Consider the following 24,873-nt stretch of genomic DNA (forward strand, 5'->3'; position numbering starts at 1 on the left):
GAAGGCAGGAAGTCGCAGAAAGAAGCACCTTCGTGGTGCGTTACATAAACGGCTCGGGATGTGTGGCACATACTGTTTTTCTGAAGCGACATAGATTACACTGGCAAACTGGCGGAAACGTTTCTAGCGCGTCAGTAGGTGATCGCCAAAGGTGCGGGATGTGCATGTCAATGTGCGTGGCCCAGGACCGAATGGGAGAATCTGGGAAAGGGTAGATGTTACAGCAATGGATATCCGTTTTCGTGGATAGTTTTCCACACTGGCCAACGGTACCGGCTCGGGCGCGGAGCCTGCCTCGCTTGCCTGCCATTGCTGCTGTGGAGGTGTTGGTGGTTGCTTTTACTCTTCAGTAGACGGCCCGTCTTGACGCTGTTCCTGTTCATCCTGCTCTTGTTGGAGCTGTTGCTGGCTTTCGTGGACGTGTTCGCTGGCCCGGTCGTGCTGCTGCTGCGGGACTAGAGACGCAGGGCTGCCAGCAGCGTCCGAGTCTGTATCTGCGAGCTTCCGTTTGGGTGCCATCTGGGTTTCCTGCCGGAATTTTGCAAATATGGGATAAGAGGGGTTGATGTACACGTGGCCCCGGCCACGAGTGGTTCTATGCAATTGAGAGTATGCAGAAGAAACAAAAGAAGATCGCGATGTGCGTTTTTGGCTGCGACGACGCTGGAAAGCGCAGCCGTCGCGCCCGGGTCGTACGCCGGCTGCCGCTGCTGCGATTTGGTCTGCCAGACTTGGATTTTGCCGATGCTCATTGTTGCGCCGAGATGAGATACTCGTTTCCCTCTTTCATTTTTCACTCTTTTGCCGAAACAGGTGAGTTGAAGCAAGTTGTGAAGATCGCCGCTGAGGGTTGAAAATGCCCGTGTCGCCCCCCCGGGAGCCCGAAAAGCCGGATTTCCGGGGTGCAACCCCGCATTATGTGGCTCCCCCCAATTTTCGTGGCCTGGACTTTGGCCATTGTCGGGGTCTGTCGCGCCGATCTTTAGCGGCATTGTTAACCAGTCGCTCCGCCTGGATAGGTATGGTCGCACAACATTTCGGAGAAGCTTTTCAGTGGATCAGTGGATGGGCGAGATGGATTTGGAGACCGGCCGGCTTGGGTTTAGCGCGTCATGGTTAGGGGAGAAGGGTAGACACGATGTTAGGATGCCAATATTCTCTTTCTAGGAATACGGGCACAAGGGTTATTAATGACGGGCGAAATGAATAGGCTGCATACATAATTCCTACATTATCATAAGTTTGGATTACATACATTGTACATGTAGTACTGCCGGGGGACGAAAAGGAGCAAAAGCCAAACTCGAGTTTGCTCTCGTGTGAACGGCTTTTACGGGTCAAGTGGGAAGAGACTGGGCGGGCGCTGAGCACGGCTTTTCTCGCCTCGAAGCTTTGTGTGCTATGCATTTGCTACCGTTCTGATATCGGGGCTGCACGGATCGTTGCTTATCAAAACCATGGCTTGACAAGCCAAGAACCGAGTCTCAGCGTTACCCAACGTCGACGGCCGTGAGCGCCTGTTGCGACCGGCTACGAACAGCAATTGTCAGGTTTCTAAAGGTGCCCGCCTAAGGCACCGCGCCCTTTTCAATCTTGATGACCGTCAGGTCACCGACAATGTCGTCACAGAACGGGTCATTGTGTTCCTGTTGCTGCGTTTGTGAGCGCGCCGCAGCGCTGCTGAGACTTTGGCTCTTCTTGGCCCATTCCCCATACTCACGCTCTTCCAGAGGCGTGGCAGCCAGTTTGAAGAGCTCCATTGCGAGCTTGTAGGTCTCCTCGTGGAGGCCCGTTGAAAACGCCGGGTCGATGCGAAAGCCCAGCCGGGCCATGGTAAGAAGGTAAGACCCTTGCAAGCCGCCGCGTGTGTCTGCGAGCTTGGCCGGCATGTTGGCAACGTGTGCAGTGTACGGGTCGGTGAGGATACTGTGTAGCAGATAGACGGCCGATGAGACGTATAGAAGGATCAGCGGTGTGACGCTGCGGCCCAGATCGCGGCCATCTGGCGTTCGTGACAACATGCTTTTAGCTCCAAGGGTCTCGCTCGAAACGTTGCCAACTACCTTTGTCGAGGCCAGGGCTGTACTGTGTTTCTTTAGACCCAACGTCTGTCCCAAGTCAAAGCCGCCGATGCCGTAGGCACGTATTTGCGATTCCGACAGAGAAAGCAGGTCATCGGATGGGTGAAGCGGCTCGTCGAGCAGGTCTCTGTCCCGCAGCTCGCCGTATGCAGGGACGAGGGCGCCAACAATACGTGGCAAAGTGCATTCGCCAGCAGCTAGGCTCAGGCGACCAAAGGGGCTTTGTGCAAAGCAGTCCAGCACGCCGAGCGCCGCCAGTCGCACATCCCACTCCGTATACTTGGAATTGGCCGCCCATTTCGGCGGCTCCTCAATGTGATGGCTGATGCGGTCAATGACAATGGCCGCAACAACACCGGCATCGCGAGCAGGGTCGTTGGTGATGGGGCCAATGGACTCTGGCAGAGCCGACGTCCGCAAAAGCGCGAGCATGGCCAAAAAGGCGTCGGGTGCCTGCTTGGACGAGAGCATCAGCAGGACAAACTCGAATTGGATCACGCTCCAGAACCACGTCTGTGTTGGCCGGTGCATCTCCGGAGACAGGGTCTGGCTCGCTTGGTGCTGTGTGGAGGACGGCTCCTCGTCGTCCTGCGTCTGGGTGAGGCAGCCATATGCGACGAGCTGGAGGAGGGACATGATGGCCCCGGTGTCAATATCGCAGGCAAGCTGGCGGACCGTGTAGTTCGCGTGGTTCGAAAGGCTGTCGCCGTGGTTGTGAAATGTCGGCGCCGCCACGAGGTAGACGGTTTCCTGGGCGATCGGAACCAAAGGCGCCATGATGTGCGGTGTCAAGCCCGTTGGGTTGCGCATAAGGATATAGGACATGAGCGACACGAGCGCGCGGATTGGTGCGTAATACTCCTCTCGTAAGCACTGGGACCAGATACCAAGTACGAGTTGGCAAAAGTCGAGCATCAGTCGCGTTGTTCCTTGTGTCCCTTCGAGGCTCGGTATCCTCTGCAGCATCAAGAAAGCAAGTGTTTGGTTTCGATTTGATGGGAAGCTATACCGGGAGAACAGCTCGATTGTTGTCGGCTCTTCAGGTCGACTCTGGTAACTGAGGACCTCCTGAATGAACTGCAATGGGATGTTAGCAAGTACTCAATGGGGTACGAAGAAAACCGAGAAATATTAACAGGTACTGACTACAAATGGAGGACAATCTGGCGGTTCGTTGGCGGGTTGTGTGGGAGGCTGTGCGTTTGCAGGCATGTCTGGCGATCCATTGAACAGATCTTCGTCCTCCGCAGCGATCGTCTCCAAGGGTTTCGTCGGACTGTCTGTGATGTTTCGCCGCCGCTTGCCTTTTGTCGGCGTCCGTTCGATGGCAGAGATCGCGCTGCTGGCGCCCGCCTCCTTGAGGCGTCGGCCAAAGTTCTTACTGGGGCTTGGCAGAAGCTCAATATCTTCAAATCCATCGGCGACGTTCCAATTGGATCTTGCCGTTGTGTTTTTGCGCGGTGTGGTCGGGCCGTCTGCGCGGTCGGTGCGCCGGCCCTTTTTGTTCTTCTCCACCTCTTCTTTGAGGTCCTGCTTAGCAAACTCAAGCTCCGTGGCGGCGTTTTTTTGCGCCGCCACGGCCGCCTCGGTCCGTTGGCGTAACCGTGCCAGTTCTTCGTCTTTTTGCTTCTGTATTCGTGCCACCTCGGCATCGTGCTTCCGTTGTGCTTCGTCGTACTTGTTTGCCATCATCGAAGCCCTGCCTTGCGCAGTGTAGATATCAGTCTCAAGTAGGCGAATTCGTTGCTGAAGGTCCGCGATGGTTGCATTGTCCGTGCTTTTGCTACCGCTTGCGGCGCCGGCCGCAGGCATGCTCACCCCTCCACCGGCGGCTCCCGCTCGCACAGGAATCAAGGGCCTTGGCGGCCCTGGTACTTGAGACACTGGTGGCGGGGCGACGGGCCGCTTCTGTGAGGGTGGTGGGTAAAAAGTGCCATTCCTCGGGTTCAGGTTGTTGCCGTAGTTGCCCCCGACATTGTGATTGCGGCTTAGGTTGTGGGTGGCGTTGTGTTTCGAGGCAACGGGTAGCGGAACGTCAATGAGGCTCCGCTGCGAGTACGCTGGTAGAGGAAGCGGTGGCGGTGCGGCTGCGGCTGTCAGTCGGCCACCATAAGCATGCTGTGCCGGCACGCGGGCCAGTTCGCGGAGCACAGCTGCATCAGCCCGGTCGACATCCTGCCCAAGCTCTGGCTCGACGTCGATCTCGATGATCTCTCCGTCTCCATGACGGTGGCCAAGGTTGCTCTGCCGCCCTCGAAAGGGTTGATGTAGTGGATGTTGTTGTCGTTGCGACTGGATTGCCTGTAGTGCTTTTGTCTCGAGCTCCTGTAACACGGCGACGTTTAGGTCGTCGAAGCCATCGTCGGAGAAGTCGTCCATTCTGGTCGGCGACGGGGAGGGCGACGATAGGGACGCAATGGGTCGTGATGCATTGGTGAAAGGGGGGGAGGTTGCAAGGGTTGGAGCCCGCAATGTTGACAAAGCTTACTGCTGCTACGTCGACGGCGACTCGTGGTCCGTTATTCGTGATACTTACGTGGCGTCGAATGCGCGCGAGCTTGAACTTGTTCAGCCTTGTCTCTGGGGATACAGTGTTTTTGGCCGTGTCTTTTTTATGGTGGGAGCACTTTAGAACTACGACGCGCCTGGCGCGTATCACAGATACAAAGTACGAATGGTGGGCGTGTTTGCACTGTACCTGCGGGGTCTTAATTTTGACGTTGGGTAGGTACCAAGAGATCCGTAGGCATTACTAAGAGCACCAAGGTACCCTGAAGTGGCCAATCACAGCGTCGAGAGTGGATAAAGGCTCCGCCTTCAAACTGAACTGTCCCCAACCTCAAATCAACAGCTGTCTCATAGAAATTAAGTGAAGATTGAGTACGAAGTACTGAGTACGACTTATGGTATGGTGCGAGCCAATGGAATCTGCCCCAGAAAATAGAAAATCTTGGTAAAGACCCCGTTGGGGTTTGCATGTGAAAGCCGGCTCCTGAGCGTTTCTCTCACCACGAAACTCTAAAGTCCTAAAGTCCTGCATCACCACAAGCCACACTGATGTCGTTGACATAAGAAATGAGACCGCTGATTTGGCAGGGCACAAGGCAGATAACGTAGTACGACGTCGTCAGCAAAGTAGCTTCGCACTGCCGCGACCCTTGGTGCCGGACCATCCGATGTCTTTCAAGGACCCGGGTGCTTCCTTGGGGCCCGAGATGGAACCCTGCCAACTGACCAGGCTCAGACCGCCCAGCCAAGCAAAATAGTAAGTCTAAATAGTCGCAATATTTGCCAGATAATTGATACCGGCCGCTGTACCATAGATAGGGGCCATACTAATTACCTACCGGCCTCCTGCATAAAATAGGAATCGAGAAATGTCTTTTCACACATGTGGCCCGCCGTTATTTGAACATATTAGCTCTCAAACAGAGGCCGGGCCAGCCTCAACTTTGGAAACGGCACCGATAGCAACAGCACGACCGCGACGTCAGAGTGGCAGCATAGGTACATGTTCTTGCTATCTTCGTAGCAGACCAAGAACGATGCTAAAATTTGTGTCGTATGGAACAGAAAATGGCCACGCTATCTCTGTACGTCGAAGGAAGCAGTCGTCGTCACTTTCAGACGGTTTTGGGTTGCTTGCTCACTAGCGACGCTAAAACCTCAGCTCCGTCCGCCACCGACACCCCTAGCTTACCAGCTCTGACAGCTGTTTTCTGGCGCCTCTGATGCGGCTTTCCCGGTCTAGTCTAAGGTGCAGTCAGCGTGCGAGTTCACTGCAAGCAACGCCTGTCGCCTGTTATCTTACTAACTAACCAGCACAGAAAGAAAAAGAAAGTAACCTAAAACAAAGGAAGGCAACAGGAGTCCGCGAGGAAAGTTCCCGACGACGCGGCTTTCATTTCTTCGCCGAACCCACAATCCCCCAACCGAAGCATCTTTCCATTGCCTATGATTCTGCTGCTCCCGCGTCGCCGGGACCACATTTTTGTTCTTATTTTGTCCACAGGGTGCCACTGACGTCTTTGACCGTCGCTCACTTTCACCTCCTGCTTCCTGTCTCAACGTCCATTTCTCGACCCGTCTGGTAGCGCTCTGCATCGCTTTTTCGCATTGACAGCTCCGCATCTGGATCTTCGCCCGCCGCTCGACCCCCCTTCAACGTCAACAACCATCACGGTTTCCGCGAGCCTCCGCTGCGCATCCTCACCCCCTAACCGCCCCTCAACCCTCACATCCCACATCCACCATGACGAAGCCCCGTCGTGGTGTGCGGTTCCCGAACCGCGCGAACGGTGACCGTCGGTCTAGCTTCAGCGATGCCAGCGAGGACGGTCAATCGCCCACAAAGTCCCGGCCGGCCGTCGTCCTGAGCAACATTGCAGAAGTACGTTGCGATATGTCTCGTCCGTCAAGCTTGGTCCCATTACCTGCTGCTAACATATGTCCTCCTGTGTCCTTAGAAACAAACCCCTGAGCAAGAACAAGCCGCCGAGTACGAAAAGAAGAAGCAAAACTTCATCACGCGCACATTCTGGACCTTTGTCATGATTGGCGGCTTCTTTGCCGCGCTGTTCATGGGCCACATCTACATGATTCTCATTGTTACCGCTATCCAGATCGTCTCCTTTTCCGAGGTCATTGCCATCGCCAGCGTACCTAGCCGCGCGCGCCAGCTCAGCTTCACAAAGAGTCTCAACTGGTACTGGCTGGCCACGACCATGTACTTTTTGTACGGCGAGAGTGTCATCTACTACTTCAAGCACATTGTTCTGGTCGACAAGGTGCTTCTCCCGCTGGCCACGCACCATCGCTTCATTAGTTTCATTCTCTACGTCTTTGGTATGTACAGGCCTTGCCGCCCTGTTTCCTGACTACCGATACGCTTCTTTGCCTTCCGTGATCTGCTGCTGACCCCCATCCTTCTACCAGGCTTTGTCTTCTTCGTCACGTCCCTCAGCGCCGGCCATTACAAGTTCCAGTTCACCCAATTCGCATGGACCCATATGGCCCTGTACTTGATCGTTGTGCAGGCGCACTTCGTTATGAACAACATCTTCGAGGGCATGATCTGGTTCTTCCTCCCCGCGTCGCTCGTCATTACCAACGACATCTTCGCCTACATCTGCGGTATCACCTTTGGCCGCACTCAGCTCATCAAGCTGTCCCCGAAGAAGACCGTGGAGGGCTTCGTCGGTGCCTGGGTCATGACAGTCCTCTTCGGTTTCTTCTTCTCCAACATTCTCATGAAGAGCAAATACTTCATCTGCCCCGTCAACGTACGTTCTGCGATCCTCGTCTTTGTCACCGATGTTCACTATGCCTATACTAACCGCTCGTTCAGGATCTCGGCGCAAACGTCCTCACCGGCCTCGAGTGCGAACCGAACCCCGTTTTCCTCCAGCGCACGTATACCCTGCCGCATTTCTTCTTCCTTCCCGCCAGCTGCCCCACCTTTAGCATCTCTATGGCGCCTCTGCAGATCCATACCGTCATCTTCTCGACGTTCGCCTCGCTCATTGCACCCTTTGGCGGCTTCTTCGCTTCCGGTCTCAAGCGCACCTTCAAGATCAAGGACTTTGGCCACTCCATCCCCGGACACGGCGGCATCACTGACCGCATGGATTGCCAGTTCATCATGGGCTTCTTTGCCTACATGTACTACCACACTTTTATTGCTACGCACAAGGCCACGCTTGGCAGCGTTATGGAGCTGGCTATAACTGGCCTGACACCCGAGGAGCAGATCGAGCTCTTGCGCGGCGTTGGGCGGTATCTGAGAAACCAAGCCATCGTTGGCGAGGAGGTATGTTCCTGCCCACCCACTTGCATACTTGCCAGATCGTGCTTCGTGTGTCAAAAATACTAACCATTCACAGGTTCTGGCTTGCTTAGACGTCGCTCTCCCTTCGAGGAGATAGGTTGGTGATGGGGATTGATAATAAACGCTTGTATAGCATCACGCGGTAATTTGGTGTACTTCGGTCTTTTTTCCACCCACTGCTCTTGTATCATTGCCTTTTTTGACTCTCCACGACATCTTTCTGGGCTTTTTCGTTTCATTTTTGCCATTTCTGTCACCCTTCTTTAGCTCTACGCTTCTTATACTTGTTTCTCTCTTATTTTCCCATTTGTCCTGTCTCTCAACTAGCAATAAGAGTCGACCTAGGAGCATATGGTATGCATCATGTATGGTTCGGAAAATCCTCTCGTGCGCGCGCGCACTTCATGAAAAACTCACCATCCCACATTGATGGAAGGCTGGTAATACAACTATTTCAACAATGCAGAAACGTTTTGGTGTTAACTTTTTACACCTTGAAATCGTATTTTAAAATCCCTTTTAATGCACTGTAAAAGAAATGCCACCCTTGGTAATAAGATACTCTAAATGACAAAAGTAAATTGCAAAATCAGGCTCCCCTGCTCGGTAGCCGTCACCGGAGACTCCTTTTTTAAAGTTGTGTTTCCCAAGCATGAACGCTATACAGCGCGCAAAGAATAGGGATAGTCCCTAGGAGGTCATGCTGCCTCCGTGCTGCCTCTTTGCTTCTACACTGGCAGCTTTGGTCGCACTTTAAAGGCGCTGTACGCGGCGCAGCCTCTGTTCGTCGTCCTCCCATTGCGGTGCCTTCTCATGGCGACACGCTCTGCAGAAGCGAGATGTTGTCGCCCTTAAGAAGAATGCGTCCTGGTAAACCATTTGTTAGAACTCGTACACATGAGATAAAGCGAGCATGGAAGTAAGCCTATACGTACCCAATGGTTTCCGCGTCTCCTCGGGCTGTGTCTTGGTAACCTGGCCCACGACCACGGCGTCGTCCAGCACCAGGTTCAGGAACTCGTCAAAGCCCCGGATCTTTCCCTCGATACGGAATGACAGCTGCTCATACAGCCACACACTGACGGTAGCATGCTGTCGAGAGACGGATTAGTATGGAATCCAAGGAAGATGCTCTCGTGCTCGGTTGCCCACTCACCGACTGCAGAAGCTTGAAGATCATGTTACTATGAACCAGTTAGCCTAAGATCATATCAGAAAAGCTGTCTGCATCTCACAACAGCCCACAGCCGTCGTCTCATGGCTTGCATTCCGTCTCAGCAACGCACATTGGGGGAAGCAGGACGCGGCGTCCGCCGCCGCCTCCGCGGCCGGTCATGATGAAGGGTGGAGGGTGGAGAGTGACGCTGTGAAAGAAACAGAGAAAATAATGACGCGTCGTAGGAGTCGTCGCGGGTTATGCGCCGCTGGTAAACCGCCTGTTTTTGTTTGGTCGTCAAAAAATATGGAATGAGGTGCCCCAAATTGAGCCTTTCAGATGAGGTTTCACGGCTGCGTTGCGATTGTCCGCTGGCAGCGCCATTACAGGCTAGCCAGGCAGTTGGCGCCATGGTGGAGAATTCTGAAAGGAGAGGTCGAAAGGCTCGGACAGGGAGAAAAGTCTTGCCGGTGTATTATGCTAAGCACGTGATGATGCACTTGACCAAGTGTTGTAGTTGAGTTCTTCACTATTGTTAGACAGGCAATTTTTGTTCAATATGAAGTATGAAAAGTGCCCCAAGATTGAGATGTGTTTTATTGTTCGTCGTTTCATACTTGGCTAGATTTTGCAAGACCCAGTTGATTGGCAGGAAGCGCGTGTCTCAAGTTGGATTACTTTTGGACTGGCACCAAACCGTAGCATCAAAATAAAAAGCTCTAGTATTTATGCGGATGGTCCATCAAAAAGAGGACATATGAAATCTACAAGCGAGGAAAGCAATGGGAATAACATAAAGTCTAAGAACAGATAGCAGATGCCGCTTGCCAGAAGCATCGTCGCCGTTGAAGCACGCGTGTACTGCAGAAGCTGTATCCAAAATACACGATCGTGATATCGCTTGTTTTTTCATGGTAAGTGAAGTGGGTATCACAATAGTAATGTATCGAATGTCGTACCTCCTATATCGCCGCGCCTCACTGGTTTGCCTTGAATGCCACAGAAAACAGCCATTCATGTATCATGTCCATGCACAGTTTGCGCTTGGCCTGCGTGTCCGGGTACATGTCGTCGCTTTTGTACATTTCGGCGACGGTCATGTCGAAGCCGTGGATAGAGTCCGGCACCAGCAGCCATTTGTAGCTGCTTGTGGCTGTGCGCTCCTCAAAGGCAAATCGTTCGTCGTCCAGGATCAGCTCATTGGGAGGGTGCACCTCGCTCGAGCCGGTCTTGGGGTCAGAAGGAGGCGGGCGGTTGGCCAACTTGCAAGCCATCTGCCAGGCCTCATGCGACAGCATATCTAGCTCGGCGGCCACGATGAAGATGTAAGAGGGCAGGCTGGACTTGGGCACATACGTGGGGCTCAACAGGGAGTTCACCAGGTCCTTTGCTTGCGCGCCCTTTGGCAGATAGGACCAGTTGAAGACGGGGGCGGCGTAGCTCAGCAAGTCTATCTTGCGGCCGCGGAAGCCCTTGAGAGACGGCTTGTAGTGGCGGTGGAGTGCCTTTTGGGAGCTGGGGATGGAAAAGTCGACGGTCGGGTAGAAGGGCACGGCGGCCCGCAGCCGGCCCTGCATGCTGGGCAGCGATGCGAGCGTAAGAGCCAAGTTGCCGCCGGCGGACCATCCGGCCACAGCAACTTTCTCGGTGTCAATGGGCAGCGACGTATCCGCCAGCACGGCCAGAGCCAGGGCTTCGAGATCGTAGACGGCGGTGGGGAAGGGTGAGACGGGACCTTTACGATAATTGAGCTCAACTGCCATCGTGGGTACTTTGGGGTCGGACCGCACAAAGTCATAGTCCCAGGCATCCGAGTCCTGCGGGTTGCCAATGACGAAACCGCCACCATGGATGGTGAACAGGAGAGGAATCTTTGGCTGCGGGTGGGTGGCCGTCCGGTCATGGTGCGGGGAGTAGAAGATGCTATCATGTCAGCATATGTACGATAATTAAAACATAATATTGTATTTTAGCGGTCACTTACTGGACATTAAGCGACGGCCGGCACTCGTATGTCTTGATGATGTCGGGGCGCTTCTCTGGCAGAAAAACCCGGTCCTTGACCTTTTGGCCGTAGTTCACCAAGATGTTGCCCACGTAGAGGCTGTAGCCACCGAAGCCGAAGAGAAGTGTCTCTGCCCAAGTAAACGGCGGCCGTGATGGCGCCTCTTTGTCCTCGGCCTCTGTGAGGAGTCTCGCAGTTGGTTCCGGTAAGGCCATGGTGACAGTCTTGTTCTCTTGTTGTTGTGGGAAATGATGTTAAAGGGGTTGCAGTTTCGTCTTGGCAATGCAAAGTAGAAATTGAGAAAAGAACCACCAAATGTATTGTCAATTGCGACACACATGAAAGCGTTGACATGCAGTACGCCGTTCTGCCTTCGTGTGTTGGTGTTGGTTTTCCGCATGTTCTGCGAGACGATGCCGAGGAACCCTTGTTCTCCCCGCACCTCAAAGACAACTAAACTCTGCCAGCTGCAGCTCCCGTTTTGTGCCAACTTAAATTTAAGATCTGTAGTCCCAGTCGCGGCTCTAGACAACGGCAGTAGGCGAAGAACTAACTAAGGCTGAGCCAACTACACTTTCGACAAACTCTGGAGTGCGGGTTGTCGGCCTGTCGCTGCTGCCTTTTCTACTTCTTCTGACAGAAATAATGTCACCGAAGGAAAGTGGCAAGCAGCGGAAATTAGAGGTAGGCGCGAAGGAGAACAAACTCGGGCTAGTGGCTGCGGCCGACGGGCGACGAGGGGGAATTCCAAGGTTCCCATTGCAAATTTACGGTGTAGATTTCTTAATTTTTGTGCCGCGGTTTTTAATACTAGAATATGGTCGAATTACATGTAATCACAATACAGTATGTGTAACCTATTTTAGCAAAAAAAAAAAAAAAAAAAAGACCATAACGTCTATATACACTATATTGCTCCTTTGGTACGCTGCACCCGGCCCGTTCATGAGAACATTCACTGGCACCGGCAGCTGGACAAACCACAAAGACAAGGTGTCTGATATAACAAATGCGTCTATTCTCGCGTCTTATCAGCTCGCGATATCCACCGCGTCTTCTGACAGACGCAACGGCGCGGTGCAACACTTCTCTGGGTTTTATTTGGTCAAGTCTTGGATTGCCTAATCAGGAAGGTTTGCGCGACTTGCTCTCATCGTTTACGTTGACCCAACGTCTGTTGTTTTGTCATAACCGTTATGCTTCAGCTGCTCTATTGACCCGAATGATAATGTGTAATTACCATTTCCTAAGATAATAGGTGTAATTTGCCATCATACCAATAAAGTCATCTATACGGCTTAGCAAAGTCTGTTCCTTTCGCTGCACAACGGTCTTCGCATTATCTTGCACACACTTTCGTCGACTTATGTTGCCCAAGTCGGCAAGCGTCTCAAAGAAATAAAAGCTCGTGTTCAAGTGGAGCGTGCCCCTGTGAATCAAGATGCCGTTCGTAAGTTCCGTAATCCCAGCAAGATGCAACGCGAAGAGCGACGTATCACTCCAAGCATCACTTAGGAGTTGAGAGATGGCAGGTATAAAGACCTCACGGTAGTTCGTTTTACCCTACATCGGTTTATTTACTCAGAAATATGCTCCAAGACTCTTTCAAAAACCATTCACGGAATCCAACGCACCACTAATATCACCATGGTACCAAGCCTCACTCTCTACCACTCAGCCACAGGCGTGCTCCATGGTCGTCAACAGCCTTCTTGGGGACCTGGGTCTCCCCTATCAGCTGGTGAACATGCGAATGGGCGCCAACGGCTTCGAGTCAGCCGACGGTACCGTCAACCACGAGCAGTACCTCAAGATCCACCACCTTGGCTATGTACCCTGTCTTCTCGTCGACGGAGTATCTATCACCGAAATGCCTGCTATTCTCACGTACATTGCCAACCTCGTCCCCGAGAAGCGCCTCCTGGGTGACAATCTTATCGAACAGTCTTTGGTCCTCGGGTGGGCGGCCTGGCTTTCCGGATCGCTGCATGGCCGTGGCTTCGGTGCCCTCTTTCGGCCGGCACGATTCACCGACAATGAGTCACATTACAGCGAGATCAAGGCCAAGGGCCTATCGTATGTCAATGAGTGCTACAATCTTATTGACAAGCGACTGAAAGGACGGGACTTTCCTGTCGGCAACCACGAGACCATTATCGACTTCAATCTCATCGTGTTCTACTTTTGGGGCCTGGAGCAGAATATTGACATGGCACAGGCCTACCCGGAGTACGACAGGCTATTTGTACGCATGTCCAAGAAGGCGGCCGTATCCAAGATCGACAAATTTTCTCGGACTGCGTTGGTATTCGTTGCCGACGAATAAGGATTAATGGCAAAAGGCTGGATATGTTGGTGTATTCGAGTTTGATCAAGCTAGAATTGTACGTGGTTGAGCATAGCAGAGTCTACGCCAAAAATGCGCAGTATTGATTTTACGCTCCCCCTTTTCCAAGCATGCGTTTTAAACAGTACTAGATAATTAAACGAACTCGAAATTTTTGTATTCAATTAAATAAATAGAAAACTCAAGTCCATACGATCCAGTCCTTCAATAATTAATAAGGGAAACGTTAAGCACAACCTACTCACCGAAAGTATCAGATAATTAATGTTATTGCACTCGGCAGTGTCCGATATACTCATTACAACCGAGTATCTTTTTCTTGTTAAATAACAGTGATACTAGAGATACGGGATATCGTTAGACATGTCAGATTTAACGTGTATGAACATGGGGCAAAAGATCTTCGATCCAGTAGTCAGTCATGCACGCCAAATCCGCAACAGACGAGATGTGAGCCACTAAAAATTCGGTTCATCGGACTTTGCCGCACTCCCCGCCCATGTGCTCTTAAACCCAGCACAATGATGCGTCTTTGATATGATAAGAAACCATCTTATCATTCACTGGCTGATACCGGTTGATACTGGCACCGGGTCCGGATGTCACCGCTGGGCAAACGAAATACAGTGAAATACGACAATTTTTCCAAGGTATAGTTGGAGCAAAACGTGAGAATATGATCGAAACAGCGAGAAGGTAAACTCATATTTATTAAGAACACAGCTGCTTGCTGGTCAACGACGGAAAGAGCGTCTTGCCATTGAGCAAACAACACGAACAAGCAGTGTCAATTTTACACCACAGCACAAACTCCATCGGCGAAATGACTGCTGCAACATCCTACGTCGACCGGGCTCTGCCCAAGGTGAGCCCACCAGTCTAGGTGACTTTACTTGTCGACTTATGGGAGAAAGATCACTGACCTGGCCTCCGGGCTGCAGATCTCCCTTCACGATTTCGAGAACCGTATTGACGGGATCACGGCCGAGCTTTGCGACGCTGCCGAGAACGTCGGTTTCTTTGCGCTCATCGACCACGGCATTACTGAGCAGGAGGTCGACACCATATTCAACACGTCCGAGGCTTTCTTCGCGTTGCCCAACGAGGTCAAGGCCACCGTGCCCTGGAACAACAAGAATGTCGGCTGGGAGAACAAGAACCAGATCCGACCCAGCACGGGCGCCGCCGATAATAAGGAGTCCTACCAGATGCAGTTTGGAGAGAATATGGACACGGGCGGCCGCGGCACCGCCGATGGCAGTGTGTGGCTGGGTGACGACCAGCTGCCCGGTTTCCAGGCGCGCTGCCGCGCGTTTATGAACCGCCTGCAGGCCGTGTCCGAGAAGCTAATGCTCTGCTTTGCGCGCGGCCTGGGCTTCCCCGACGACTACTTTGTCCGTTTCCACGATGCCCGCCGCCCCAACTGCCAGTCCGTGCTGCGCATGCTGCACTATTTTGAGACCCCCTTGCCTCCCGCCGATGGTTCCGCACCGAACGAGGTCTACCACCGCGCCGGTGCGCACGCCGACTGGGATTTGGTGACCTTGTTGTTCCAGCGCCAGGGCCAGTCGGGCCTTGAGATCTGTCCCGGCCGCGAGGCCGTCACCGAGTTTGCCCTTGGCGATACTTGGACACGCGTCGACCCAGAGCCCGGCACCATCATCTGCAACATTGGCGATCTGATGATGAGCTGGTCTGACGACCGCTTCAAGTCGACCTTCCACCGCGTCAAGGCGCCCTGCGAGCCGGGCGACTACTACGGCGAGCGCTTCAGCATCGCCTTCTTCAACCAGCCGTGCTCAGATGCCGTGATCCAGGGCCCACTCAAAAAGTACCCGGCCGTGACAGGTGCGCAGTTTACGCAGAATGCCATGGACCGCCACTTTGCCGCGTTGCAGGCTAAGCTGGCCGCCGAGAAGGGCGAGTCGACATCGACGGCGGCACCGGCGGCGCCGGCGGTTACTGCTTCGGTGCAGGCGGCTGCATAAAGGGAGAGGGCGGGGGAAGAAAGGAGGCTTTCGAATTTGACATTATTTTGTAGCTTTGTGTATGGAGGTGCGAGTCTTAAATAAAGAAATGAACACGGTAAACCAAAGAAAAAGAATGTCGTCGGAACGCGTTTGTTTCGAACGAATGCAATACGGTAACCCGCTAAACAGCACTACGGTGACCTTCGCTACAGGGGACCTCTAGGGCTGTTCGTCATCTTCGAAAAATCACGGGGCCCGCTGTTCCCATTTTGGAAAGTACGGGCCCGAGGTTTCCCAGTCTGGAGATTCTCGCTCGTATAAGAAACCCCGTCGTACCTGCCCTCCCATTACACCAAGGCGATGCCATGGCACACTTCCTTTTCCATATCTACATTCTTTACATATACTTGATATTTTGTACGGCTCACACCCTTACAAATGTTCGCCATGGACGCACCTCAATCGCCCATTCAAAAGAACGCTTGCGGAAAGTGTGCTCGGCGCAAGATCCGTTGCGACCGACGACAGCCATGCTCCAACTGCGTGGCTCACGCTCGTATGACGGCGAGACGCAACCGTAACAAAAAGGATGTATCTGGACATGAAGTGGACATAGAATGCATATATGTTGAACCACCCCCAGGACGGCGGCTGCGCCGACATAAACATGCTCGTACGGTCCCATCGAATCTCGCAAACGACCTCATGGACCGACTACAGATGTACGAAGGCCTGTTACAAAAGAATGGAATAACAGCTCCTCAATCTTTGTCACAAGAAGAGTTTCCAAGCTTTCACGAGCCATTGCCACGGCCAGGATCTTGTGGAAGCTGCAATGATATCGTCAGTGACCACCGGATGTGGATTGCCTCCCCATGGGAGGCTAAAATGGCAGCAGGCGATGACTCGACAACATCATCGATTGCGCAGACACCGTCTTCTGGGGTAGATACGATCGTTGACTCAGCAAATACCAGAGAGGGGATGAAAACATGGCCAACGGTGGTCCACGAGGACGCTGCCGACGAGGAGCTGGAACTGTGGCGGTCGTTACCGCCCGAACTGCGCAACCCACCCGTCTCGGAAATCTTTGCTAGTCGCTTCTTTGGCCAGAAAACCATAAATGAGCGTTCACTCAGCGAAAAAATCCCACAGCCGTTGGAAATGAACACGACAAGCATCCTCTTCGGCACTTCCAACCTGGCTCCCGTACCACACCCAGAACCACGCATGGTCCTTCACCTGTGGCAGACCTTCATCGACAGTGTCAACCCTGTCATGCGAATTGTACACGTGCCGACGACACATCAGCAGATTGTTGATGCGAGCTGGGATCCTGCCAACTCACCGCCGGCCACTGGTGCGTTGATGTTTGCTGTATATGCGCTGGCCCTGACATCGATGACTATTTCCGAGTACGCCGACATGTTTACAACCACAAAGACGAGACAAACATCAGATGAAGCTGTCCCGCCCAAAAGGGAACTTCTGGCAAAATACCGTATGGGTGCCATGCAGTGTCTTGTGGCCGCCGGTATATTGACGACGCGCCGCCTCGACGTCCTTCGCGCCTTTACGCTGTTTATCCTCGCCGAGCCGGACTCGGAGCTGTGCAGCACCCTGGCTGCCACAGCTGTACACCTGGGCCTAAGCTGGGCCTGCACCGAGAGACGAGCAAGAGCTCACCGGAAGGTACGGGGACCCTGTCATTATTTGATCGCGAGATGAGCGTCCGTCTCTGGTGGCAGATTCTCGGCATCGACGCCCGCATGCGTCTGGCCGTCAGTCTCAGCCACACCAACAGCATTAGCACGATGGGAAGCTACAAGCATAGGAGAATTGCGACGGGAGGCAACTACTTTGGCAGCAGCATGCCACTGTCCGATTTGGATGACCTTCGGCTGCCACTCAACGTGAACGACGCAGACTTGCACCCGGACATGACGTGTGCGCCAGTAGAGCATGCTGGGCCGACCGAGATGCTCTATGTCAGAGTCAAGTACCATACGGCTCCATGGATGCAAACGTTTGCGCAGAAGAAATTTGCTTCGAGCACCAGTGGCGATTTGGGAGAGGTGTCCACGCCCGCAGGCCACCTATTCCACACTCAGACTTTGCCAGCCATGAAGAACTGCGCCATTGACGAGCTTGAGCAGCTGTACACGAACATATGCCATCAGTTTGCCGACCCACGAATCCCGCTGCACGCCGTGAGCTCGAGCATGGCGCGTATGGCTGTTGCACAGCTGCGGTTTCAGGCATACCACCCGCGGACGTCGGCTGCACAACCACCATCACAACCACCATCTGCATTAGCAAACGGGGAACAGGTATCTGTGATACCCGCATTCTCACGATACAACGCCGACGCCACGTTCCAGCATGCTCTGAGCATTCTAGAGATGTGCTTTGAATGCCGACAGGTGGCCGGTGTGGGCAATGGTTTCGCAGCGTTTCAGCTGCTTGCCGATTTGGTGATGCGTGTAGTGATGGATGCGATAGTGTATGTTCTATGCATGCTGCGGGTGCGGACATGCGGCGGGAACGATGATGAAGAAGAGCGAGCCAAAATCGACTCGGCCTGGCGCATGATTGAGTTGTTCTACAAAGAGTACGCCGAGGACCTTGCTGCGGCCACAAGTGCTTACGAGCCGCACTTATTGCATATGCACCACAATGCTAGTCTCACGAGAGAACCCAGAAACAACGATGCAACCGCAGAGGAGAACCGAAAACTGGCGTCGGGAGCCACGTTCGTTGCTGCTTTTACGGACTTGACGCTGGAGGCTTTTGATGCTCATGAAAAGGCTTGGCTCGGTCTGGGGAAGGGAGCTCTCATCACGCCAGAATTTATCGCCGAACTTCGGGCACAGAAAAATACACAAAGAGAATTTCTCGATCCATCGTCAGCGGCCGTGACCGGATTGGGTGAGATGCTGTTACAAGCAGACGACTTTGCCATGGACTGGGAATATCTGAACAACCTGTTGCAAATATGACGCAAACAAGGATGGAAGAGGCCTTCGAAAAAGAAATATCGTATTTCGAAAATTCGACCAACGCCAAGCTACTCGCTTTGCAACGGCATCCTTAGGTACACGGCTTTGCTCAAATTTTATTTATTTTAAGCCTTCACCTCCTGGTCCAGCTACCGTTGGTCTGCAACAATGGCTGCTCAAGTTTATCGCACGCCGCGACCGCCGGCGCACCTACAAAAGCCGTCCAAGTTCCCCGTTTACCCCGTCACCATAAAGTAGTTGGCCGCCACCGGCTCCCCGAGATGAGCCGCGGTCGCAAAGTCGGCCAGCTTGAATCCTATCCGGCTCTTCACGACAGACGCCTGCGACGCCGGCACGGCAAACCCGGCCGGCTGCACAAACAGCACCTCGACATAGTGGTGCGGGTGGGCTGGGTTTTCTTTGGGCGGAGCGGGCCCCATGTACGAGGCCGGGCTGGTGGCTGCGGACGTCAATGTGGTGGCGCCGCCACTGCCGACCTTGAAGTCCTGGATCATGGCGTGCAGAAGGGTGTTGCGAGTGGTTCCTGAGGGCCTGGATAGGGTTAGCGGGAATGCGACGGGAGCGAGTAGAGAGGAAAGAGGAGAGATGCGAGAGGCGAGAGGACGTAAGAGTACTTACACGTCGAGGTCAATCATGACAAACAAATACGTCTCCGTGGCGTTGGCACCAGCGAAGCCAATCGTCGGCAACTTTGCAGTTTCTTATTGCGTTAATGCATCAGAAGAATCATCCTTGCAACGAAGACAGAGTCTCACCTTCTTTGGCTAGACTGGTGCCCGAGGGTGACACGGCCTTGCTTCCGAAGGTCACATCGAGATGTGTAGCCACACTTGGCGTAAAGCCGTCGGGCGTCTGCGCTGAGACGAGGCCTACTGCGGCTGCACAAACAGCGAGGATAGATGCCTTCATCGTGGATCTCGGATTCGTTTTGAATTTGTAGATGGTGATAGTGCTATTGGAGGTGATAATGCTCTACCTCTGTCGTGTTTTGTCCTTCTCGACAACCGTCCATATTTGAATTGCAAATACGGGAGAAGCAGCAGGCACAAAAGGAGAGCAATCTACACCGGCTCAAGTGATGACGGCAAAAGGGGCTCGACATGCCCTTCCGCTGATAATTTACCATCTTGGCCCGGCAAGAGAAACTTTTATTGCCATCGGCTGGTAGGAGTATTGCATTTGATCTTTGCCCTCCCTTCTGTGTCGCACTCTGCTATTTTTGGAAAACAAAAACGTATCAACTAGGGTGCCGTGTAAACGTTTGGTCGTACTCAAAATCGAGATATGCGTATATAATTCAAAAATTATTACTGAAATAATAAGCTACAAGTATTCAAATTATATTCTCCATAAATCATCCACGCACAACCCCTCCCTTCTTAACCTTCAACGTTTCTCGTCATGGACGCAACTGACATTGGCCGTCAAATGGCCGGCGTCTCATTGTTGACCCCGGCTACCACCACGCGGTGTTCCGGTCGACGGCGGCGGACTTTGGTACGAAGAGGTACCAGTGCTGTGGTATTTTGTCGCCATGTTGTAATCGTCGTCCGTAATGCGGCCACGATCGGGACTGATGTCCCGTGCCGAGTCGCGGGTGTTGGCACTTGAACCGCCGTCCGCCTGGGTAGGTGTGCCGTCGTTGAAGCTGGAGCCTGGACGATCCCGCTCTGACCGTGTCGGTGTCCGGTTGCGGCTGCGCACACGCTTATCTAAGTCGCCGCCACCACCACCGCGCGAGCGAGCAGACGAAGGCGGTGCACGGCCGTCTCGGTAGTACGCGTCGTCTCGATCCCGATCACGAGCGCGTTCTCGTTCTCGGTCACGGTCGCGGTCATCGTACCGGTCCCGGTCTCTCTCACGATCACGCTCGTCGTAGCGGTCGTATCCGGCGTTCGACCGCGGCGAGAAGCCTCCGTCGTAGTCGCCGCCGTTACGACGGCGGAAGTCCTGCAGGCCCGCTCCACCTCGAGCGAAACCACCGCCGCCCTGGTTGTAGTCGCGGTCCCGGCGGTTTCTGTCATAGTCCCGATCCCCGTCGTAGCCTTGGTCGTAGTCGCGATCCCGGTCTCCGCCATACCGACTGCCGACATCGTAACTGCGGTCGTCGGGTCCTCGGCGACGACGGTCATAGTCGTCGCCACCCCCACCGCGGCGACCACTCTGCGGCGTCTGTGGAGCCGGGCTGGAAGGGCCGCCAAATCGGGTAGAGGAGCTACCGCGGAAGTCATCGTCGAGGCGGCGGGTCTGCAGCTGCTTGTCACGCTCACGCTCACGCTCACGCTCACGATCTCTCTCCCGCTGTGAGGCAGACGATGAAAAGTCAGGATCTTCGGCAGTGACGTGGTCGTCAGCACGGATGCGGTCGATGCGGGCCGCTTGCTTGTCGTCACCGCCACGGGCGTCGATCATGTACTTTTCGAACCGCAGCGTGGCCCGCGCCACCTTGAGGAACTGCTCATCACTCAGGACAGCGGCGCCAAGGTCCGGGACGATTTTGCTGTTGTCACTGCGGTCGCCTTGGCGCTGGATCCAGGACTGGCGCTTGTCGTAAAACGCCAGGGAGCTCGCGATCTGGAAAGCATTGCGGATCTGGCGGCCATTCCAGCGGCCCAAGATGTTTCGGTCGAAATGGTTGCGGGCAAACTCCATAACCTTCTCGCGGTTGACCACGAGGTGGTGAGCAAGCTCGTCTTTGTGCGTGTCCTTTTCCTTGTCTTTGTCCTCACGTCCGCGGTGCCGGCCATTGTCGTCGTTGTCACTGCCAGCACCACCATTTTCAACGGACCTGGAACGGCTTTGGATTTCCTTGCGGCGGGCCGACTGGTCCCGCTTGCGGCTCTCGTGCCTCTTGCGGTCAATCTCTTCGATGCGGTCAATGTTCATTTCAAAGATTTGGAGCGTCTGCTGGCGGTCGAGGGGCGGGTAGTAGAGGCTCATGTGGATGCGCGACTTGAAGGCCTCATCAAGGGTGCCGACACGGTTCGTGGTGAGAAACAGAATGCCGCTGTAGTACTCAAGCACCCGCAAAAAGACAGACACGAGGGCGTTGCGCTTGAGATCGTCGCGCGTGCGCTCCGCCAAGAAGATGTCGGCCTCGTCCAGCAACAAAATGCAGTCCCAGAGGTGGGCCAACCGGAAAATCTCTTCGAGAGACCGCTCGACCTCCTTGGGCGTGAAACCCAGATCGCCGCAGGTAATCACGAAAAGGGGTTGCTGGTTGGACTGGGCGACGGCTTCTGCAGTAGCGGTCTTGCCGACACCGGGGACGCCGTGCAGCAGAATCACCAAGCCCTCGCCCTTGCCTTGGATCAGGTCTTGGCCAAGACTAAAGTGGCGCGGGCTTTTGCTCTCCTTCTTGCGGAAGTGGCTATCCACAAGCGCCATGACCATTTCCTTGTGCTGGGGGGCGATCTTGAGGTTCTCAAACACGTTGGACTGTTGCTCGATCTTGGACAGGTAATGCACGTCGAGCTGGACAAACTTGCGGTCGCGCAGAACATAAGCCATGACACGGCCGGGGAGCAGCTGTAAGTTCTCCTCTGACAGCTCGTAGCTCGTGTCAGTATTGCCCGCCATGTATGCCACGAGGAACAGGTCTTTGTCGGCGTAGTCGTTGGTCTCGATGGCGTGGGCGCCGTCACGCATCTGGGTGATCTCGGTTGTGCGGCGGACAACACGGGTGCGCTTTGAATCAGACCACTGGATGATGGCTATTTTATCGTCCAAGGACGTCGTCCACTCCTGGTCCATGCGCGACGGGTCTTTGAAGGTGGGCTTCCAGCTGGGCAGGGCCTGCAGGGCAGCCTTAAAGTCGACAATGACACTGCTGTCAATGTGTTCCGGGTGCTTCATGAGTTCGCCGGCGTTGTCTGTCAAAGTGTCGCCGTTGGGGCTCGTAGTCAATGTCCACCCGCGGTAGTAGAGGTGACGGGCCTCGACGTAGGTCTGAAAGTCTTTTCCGGCGGGCCGCAGACGGTCAGGGCCTTGGTTGCTGGTGCCTTTGCTTGAGCTGTTGTGGTATCGGATTGGGTACACCGGCAGCGTCTTGATGTCCCATTCACCCTCGTAGGGCTGCACATCAAAGCGGTACTTGACAGGTCCGTAGTTCTTGCCGTCAAAGTCAATGTAGAAGCACGAAATGTAGAAGCGGTGGTTCTTGTCGTATTCTTCCGACTTGGAGTCGCTGATGCTGGGCGGGTTCGTGTACTGGATCTTCCAGATGGGCTGGTAAACGGCGGGTGACGGCTTGGCAGCGGTGTAGTTGGTGGAGCTGCCAAACTCGGCCTGCGTCGGCGAGTACACGACGTCGCCTGGGTGGAAGAGGTAGGCCAGGTCGGAATAGCGGATGCGCTGCTTGGTCGTGCCCTTGTATGAGTCGGCAAGATGCATAATGTTCTTGTCGACAAAGTCGACGTAGCACTGCAAGTGGTCGATGGCCTCTTCGCTGTAGAACAGCTCCTCTGGAATGGTGGCATCTGCGGCGTCATCAGCCTCGGAGCCGCTGCCAGACTCGGAGCCGCTGCTGCTGGTGACACTCGCTGACCTGCTCCGTCTCCTGCGTTCGGCCGAAGTTTGGCGGCGGCGACCCTTCCCACGGGGACGGCGGTAGGTAGGCGCCGTGTTTTTCACATCGGCCTCCTGGTCTTCCTTTTCTGTTTCCTTGGCTCCCCCGTCGGTCGGCGATTTTGGGTTGGCCTTTCTCTCAGCCACCGTCTGACGCAGCTCTTCCAGCGCTTCCTTGACCTTGGGCTGGTAGTGGATGAAGGCGTAGAAGGGACGGAAGAAGGTGCGCGGCTTGTCCGCCTTCATGGACGAGGTCATGATGGGGCGCAGGTGCGCCAGGATATAGCTCGACTGGATGCGCACGCGCTGGATCCAGATCTCGTCCGTAACGGTGCCGATGCGCGGCTGGTTGCTGATGGTGGCCACATGGCGGTACTGCCGGCCGCCGCGCTTGAGCAACTCGCGCGACACTTCGTCCTTGATGTCGTAGCCAGCCTCGAGCACCTCGATGGCGTAGACGCTCTCCTCCTCACTGAAGTAGTTCTTAAAACCCTCGTAGTTCGTGCGGCGAACTTTGGGGATGATTGGCGGCCGAGGGGGCTCGACGGGGCTCTCTGTGCGGTTCTTGCGGCGGCTGCGGCGACGTGTCAAGCTGCCGCGGTCGCTCTTGTCCCCGTCGGCATTGTCGTCCTCGCCGTCTTTGTCAGCATCGTCGTCGTCGCAGGCTTCGGCGCCGGGTAGCCCATCGGATGTTTCTTCGACGATCTCAACAGCCTCAACTTCGTCGTTGAAGCCTGCCGTCTCAACGGACTCAGCCAGGCCGGACTGGCTTTCGGTTGTGATCAGCGCCGGAGGGGTGGTCTGTGAGTTGAAAAGAAAGTAGCGTTAGCACGGCTGGAGAGCCAATTACCCCGTACTTCACCAGTAATGCCGCGTACTCCCCGTGAAGACGCGACGACGGAGTGGGATTAAGCTTGGAAGCGTCAAACAGCACTAACCATTGTACCAGCGGGTGTTCCCTAGCGACGGAAACGGTGCTGATTTGGTCTTGCAGCTTGTCCAAGTGGACAAATCGAAACAACAGACAACAACTCAGCAAAACAACAAAATGACGAGACGTTTGCCAACAGAGCCGAGAAGCTGGGGGACCAGAAAGAGGAGAAACAAAATATAAAAGGGGTAGCTGCTGCAGCTATTTATGCCAGCCTTGGTGCTTCGATTAGAATCAAGCTGACCCCAGCAACGTGCATAAGCTTGATCAACAATCCTCTCCCGTTGTTAGAGGAGGCTCCATATCCTCATATCGTCTACTCTAAGCAGAGCAGCATCTGGCGATGCGAAACAGCGTCAGGGGTTTCCTACATGTCGAGCTGGGGGAGGAGCTGGGCGGTTGTGGGTGGGCGGCAAGGCGGCTCGAGCCAATCACTGGCACGCTGGCGGCAGCCGCATAGGACTATTGCTGTCAGTGCATCGATCCTCCGAAAAGAAGCAGGGATGTATTCTCGTGGGCGTTATTCGACCACTTACAATGGTCGATGAAGCGGAATATGGTTGCGGCCGGGTGGGGGGATTTGTGCCCATTCTGGAAGACGGTGCAGAAATGTGCAGCAAAGTGCAGAAATGTGCACAAAAGGTGCAGGCCAGCTGGCAGGCGGCAGATGCAGAAAAGGGAGAAATGCTCTTTCCTCATGTCCGGGGTGGGTTACTGCGAGGCTGTGCCCATGCAGCTGAAATGAGAAAGGCACCACTGGGGGACGATCCAGGCCGGAAAGCGCAACGCACCAAAGCGGTGCTTCGTAAACAAGGGAGAAAGACTGTCAGGTCCGCCGCGTAACACCGTCGGCGCTCCTGCCCAATATCTTACCAGTCAACTTGAGCCTCATTTTCAAAATTCGGGCGATAGCCACTTTAGTGGGAACGGGATGAGGTTGTCCAGACTGTGAGCCAGAGTGTAAGCCTGC

The 24,873-nt window shown here is 54.4% G+C and overlaps 10 protein-coding genes across 10 annotated transcripts; 4 read left to right on the forward strand and 6 right to left on the reverse strand.

Annotated features, from left to right (window-relative positions):
- Window positions 1-1,568: 1,568 nt before the first annotated feature.
- SPBR_01750 (uncharacterized protein) lies at window positions 1,569-2,858 on the reverse strand (the record flags this gene model as incomplete). Its single annotated transcript, XM_040760060.1, has 1 exon — window positions 1,569-2,858. One exon carries the CDS (start codon window positions 2,856-2,858, stop codon window positions 1,569-1,571), a length of 1,290 nt encoding a protein of 429 aa, XP_040619007.1.
- A 354-nt stretch (window positions 2,859-3,212) lies between these two features.
- On the reverse strand, window positions 3,213-4,460 carry SPBR_01771 (uncharacterized protein; the record flags this gene model as incomplete). The annotated part of the gene is made up of 1 exon (XM_040760081.1): window positions 3,213-4,460. The coding sequence occupies one exon, from the start codon at window positions 4,458-4,460 to the stop codon at window positions 3,213-3,215; it is 1,248 nt and encodes a 415-aa protein (XP_040619008.1).
- Window positions 4,461-6,333: 1,873 nt separating this feature from the next.
- Window positions 6,334-8,023, forward strand: SPBR_01579 (phosphatidate cytidylyltransferase; the record flags this gene model as incomplete). The annotated part of the gene is made up of 5 exons (XM_040759889.1): window positions 6,334-6,471; window positions 6,548-6,926; window positions 7,017-7,363; window positions 7,429-7,890; window positions 8,006-8,023. The coding sequence occupies 5 exons, from the start codon at window positions 6,334-6,336 to the stop codon at window positions 8,021-8,023; spliced, it is 1,344 nt and encodes a 447-aa protein (XP_040619009.1).
- Window positions 8,024-8,719: 696 nt separating this feature from the next.
- On the reverse strand, window positions 8,720-9,244 carry SPBR_02081 (small nuclear ribonucleoprotein E; the record flags this gene model as incomplete). Its single annotated transcript, XM_040760390.1, has 4 exons — window positions 8,720-8,775; window positions 8,844-9,000; window positions 9,065-9,092; window positions 9,195-9,244. The coding sequence occupies 4 exons, from the start codon at window positions 9,242-9,244 to the stop codon at window positions 8,720-8,722; spliced, it is 291 nt and encodes a 96-aa protein (XP_040619010.1).
- A 797-nt stretch (window positions 9,245-10,041) lies between these two features.
- SPBR_01777 (uncharacterized protein) lies at window positions 10,042-11,284 on the reverse strand (the record flags this gene model as incomplete). The annotated part of the gene is made up of 2 exons (XM_040760087.1): window positions 10,042-10,987; window positions 11,049-11,284. 2 exons carry the CDS (start codon window positions 11,282-11,284, stop codon window positions 10,042-10,044), a joined length of 1,182 nt encoding a protein of 393 aa, XP_040619011.1.
- Window positions 11,285-12,762: 1,478 nt separating this feature from the next.
- SPBR_02049 (glutathione S-transferase) lies at window positions 12,763-13,395 on the forward strand (the record flags this gene model as incomplete). The annotated part of the gene is made up of 1 exon (XM_040760358.1): window positions 12,763-13,395. One exon carries the CDS (start codon window positions 12,763-12,765, stop codon window positions 13,393-13,395), a length of 633 nt encoding a protein of 210 aa, XP_040619012.1.
- An 844-nt stretch (window positions 13,396-14,239) lies between these two features.
- SPBR_01818 (leucoanthocyanidin dioxygenase) lies at window positions 14,240-15,404 on the forward strand (the record flags this gene model as incomplete). The annotated part of the gene is made up of 2 exons (XM_040760128.1): window positions 14,240-14,281; window positions 14,358-15,404. The coding sequence occupies 2 exons, from the start codon at window positions 14,240-14,242 to the stop codon at window positions 15,402-15,404; spliced, it is 1,089 nt and encodes a 362-aa protein (XP_040619013.1).
- Window positions 15,405-16,370: 966 nt separating this feature from the next.
- On the forward strand, window positions 16,371-18,385 carry SPBR_01462 (fungal specific transcription factor domain containing protein; the record flags this gene model as incomplete). The annotated part of the gene is made up of 2 exons (XM_040759772.1): window positions 16,371-17,078; window positions 17,135-18,385. 2 exons carry the CDS (start codon window positions 16,371-16,373, stop codon window positions 18,383-18,385), a joined length of 1,959 nt encoding a protein of 652 aa, XP_040619014.1.
- A 236-nt stretch (window positions 18,386-18,621) lies between these two features.
- On the reverse strand, window positions 18,622-19,315 carry SPBR_02021 (uncharacterized protein; the record flags this gene model as incomplete). Its single annotated transcript, XM_040760330.1, has 3 exons — window positions 18,622-18,937; window positions 19,025-19,106; window positions 19,162-19,315. The coding sequence occupies 3 exons, from the start codon at window positions 19,313-19,315 to the stop codon at window positions 18,622-18,624; spliced, it is 552 nt and encodes a 183-aa protein (XP_040619015.1).
- A 531-nt stretch (window positions 19,316-19,846) lies between these two features.
- On the reverse strand, window positions 19,847-24,493 carry SPBR_01206 (aaa family ATPase; the record flags this gene model as incomplete). The annotated part of the gene is made up of 4 exons (XM_040759517.1): window positions 19,847-23,773; window positions 23,823-23,905; window positions 24,275-24,365; window positions 24,440-24,493. The coding sequence occupies 4 exons, from the start codon at window positions 24,491-24,493 to the stop codon at window positions 19,847-19,849; spliced, it is 4,155 nt and encodes a 1,384-aa protein (XP_040619016.1).
- Window positions 24,494-24,873: the final 380 nt, after the last annotated feature.

This window comes from Sporothrix brasiliensis (assembly GCF_000820605.1).
Source record: "Sporothrix brasiliensis 5110 chromosome Unknown Cont18, whole genome shotgun sequence".
Lineage (NCBI taxonomy): Eukaryota > Fungi > Ascomycota > Sordariomycetes > Ophiostomatales > Ophiostomataceae > Sporothrix > Sporothrix brasiliensis.